Source organism: Nansenia antarctica (genome assembly GCF_963989245.1).
Source record: "Nansenia antarctica genome assembly, chromosome: 1".
Classification (NCBI taxonomy): Eukaryota; Metazoa; Chordata; class Actinopteri; order Argentiniformes; family Microstomatidae; genus Nansenia; species Nansenia antarctica.
Genome location: NC_137674.1, coordinates 32,110,928 through 32,113,427, shown reverse-complemented (window position 1 = coordinate 32,113,427; position 2,500 = coordinate 32,110,928). Strand labels below are relative to the sequence as shown.

The 2,500-nt window shown below is 47.2% G+C and overlaps 1 protein-coding gene across 1 annotated transcript in view; it reads left to right on the top strand.

The window, feature by feature from the left end:
• LOC308175720 (formin) overlaps nt 1-2,500 on the top strand; it is a gene marked incomplete at both ends in the record, with an annotated part of 86,528 nt that overhangs the window by 29,764 nt on the left and 54,264 nt on the right. The window contains one exon of the mRNA XM_080550268.1: nt 2,341-2,500. This exon is cut by the window's right edge and continues 583 nt beyond it. Within this exon, the coding sequence (XP_080406394.1) occupies nt 2,341-2,500 (160 nt within the window). The remainder of the gene's footprint in view (nt 1-2,340) is intronic.

Genomic DNA, 2,500 nt, shown 5'->3' with positions numbered 1-2,500 from the left:
CCTTCACTTTTGCAACTGCGTTCGTCTGTTGATAATGACCACTGGCAAGCCCAGACTTGTCTTCTCTCTCCTCTGGTAGGAGGATGGATCGGTGCCACTCCATGACACATCGATCAGACATTTGTTCTGGGAGCTGGGTCTCTTATCCAGCAGGCCTGGTTAGATCGTGTTATTTATTTATTTTGGGGAGTTTTGACAGCAGATCACTGTTTCAGATAGTATAATAATAATAATGTATTCTTTATTGATCCCAAAGGGGAAATTATGTTTTCGCACGCCTCCACCACAAGACAGCACACACACAGCCCAGCACATTCTTAGGGAGAGCCGAGCTCTGGGCTCTATTGCACAGGGTCAGCCCCCCTGACAGGCGCCCCTGGAGCAGTTAGGGGTTGAGTGCCTTGCTCAAGGTCACAACGGCAGTTGTAAGCACCTTAGATATGATGCCAGCAACTGTCCAGTCACCAGCTCTGGTAGATCTGTCTGTCTATCTATTATGGATATACTGTATATATTGATCTGGTGATCAATCTGATTGACAGACTCCTCCACCGCGGGCCTACGGGTCTTTAAAAAACAGTGTTGTGGCGCTCCGGGAGTTCTTCATTGCATCTACACAAAATAAGTCACGATTTATATGTTTTGCATTACAGCCCTACTATTCTCCTATGATATACTGTATACTATATATCCCAGTCATATTTAATGTGGAGTCAGAATTGAGGATGGAAGCTGTGATGTCATGATGGCTTCCAGATGCGCTCCCCCTGCCAGCTCCTTCTAATGAAATACATTTACATTTCCGTTTACAAGCTGGATGCACCCATAGATCGCGTTTTTCAGACCTCTCCCCGAACCTAAAAGGTCTCTATTATGTTTGGTAAAATATAGTCGTCGGTTAGTTCCAACGGAGTCAGATGAATCTTTTATGGGTGAATCTCTCTCTGATGCATTAGTTAGTTCAACCGAGCCCTTATTGCCAAGTCGCTGCAATTTAAAGCAGTATTTCAAATAGTTTCCCACCGGTCTCAGAGGGGTAGTTAATTGTATTTGTTATGTTTGTCTCTCTGTTCCAAGAAAAGCCATTTGTACCAGAGTATGTTTTAAACCGTGCCAGACATTAGTGCAGAGAGCTAGCCTTATTTATCGAATAATAATAAAGCGTATTGTTGCCGAGGCAAATGTTGGAAAGCTTTCCCTAGATTAAGTGTTGGAGCCGTGGTGAGTCAGCAGTAATGGATAATGGTCTACTTGTTACTCCAAACTGGTCATTTTGTCATTGATCCCCTAACAGTGACGACTTGATATTGACATTCAGAGACATGATGATGTTAAACCATGAGAAAGCACCCGAACGTGCCTAATTCAGTTTCATAGCTGACCACACCGCTAACCAGGAACATGTGTCCGTTGCATTGCAAAATAGTTTCATTTTTCTAGTCAAAATTCGAATCGATTTTGGCCGCGTTGGTTTTCCAGTGTTTGAAACGTCCAATAAACATTCAACTTATGAGTTCTTCATTACATTGTCAGCTCTTGTTATTTTGTTTAGTGAAAGAGCTCTCGTCCCAACAGAGTAGGTATGATACAAGTAAGAAGCCTTGAGAACCGATGGTTCTCGAGCCTAATGGCCCTTAGGGGGCAGGGGCCTATCTCTTCTTTCCGTAGCGTGAGGCAGCTTGATGTACAAGTACACCCCCTGGACAAGACTCTGGTAGATTGGGACTAGACCCCAGAGTGGCAATGATGTCTGAATGTAATTCCATTATTAGTCCTGATGATTCTCTACTATTCTCCATAACCGGGCACTCACCACAGTATTTCATATTTCATACTGTTGTAATATTAGTTATGCCTGCTATTAGTTGTACTGGTGGTACGTTTTTTTTATTTTATTTATTTTATTTTTCAGATTTTATCCCTTTTTCACCCAATTTGGTATCCAATTGAACCCAACCTAGCATCCAATTATCCCCTGCCTATTGCGTAGGATCCGCCGCACGACCCCGTGGCCGGCAGCCCCAGAGGAGGCCGCCAGGCAGACTAGCTGACTGGCTCCTCGAGCCCAGCACCGTTATTCCGGCACTCCGGGGGCGCTGTTGCGCGACGGATCCTTGTCCGGAAATATTCCTATACCGCCCTCGGGAGCGGCCGCTCAATATGCCGCTCCCTGTGTGTGCCCCGGCCATATCCGGATCTGGCGAGCTGGGATTCGATCCCAGTCCCCGGTGGGCAGCTTGCACTAGTGGCTAGTGCTTAGACCGCTAGACCACCGCGGGGCCTCTGGTGGTACGTTTCTAACATATTCCTCTGCGGTCTCTCTCTCTGCTTCCCACATAGTCGGACTTTGAGCTCAAGATCTTCCAGGTCCGAGGGGAGCATGCCGACTCTGCCTCCCAGCTGGAGGGGGTCATCGCCAGGATGCAGCGCGACCACGCCTACAGCGTGGGCCTGGAGCGCGGCGAGCTCTGCGAGGCGTGTGTCTCCACCGAGGACGACC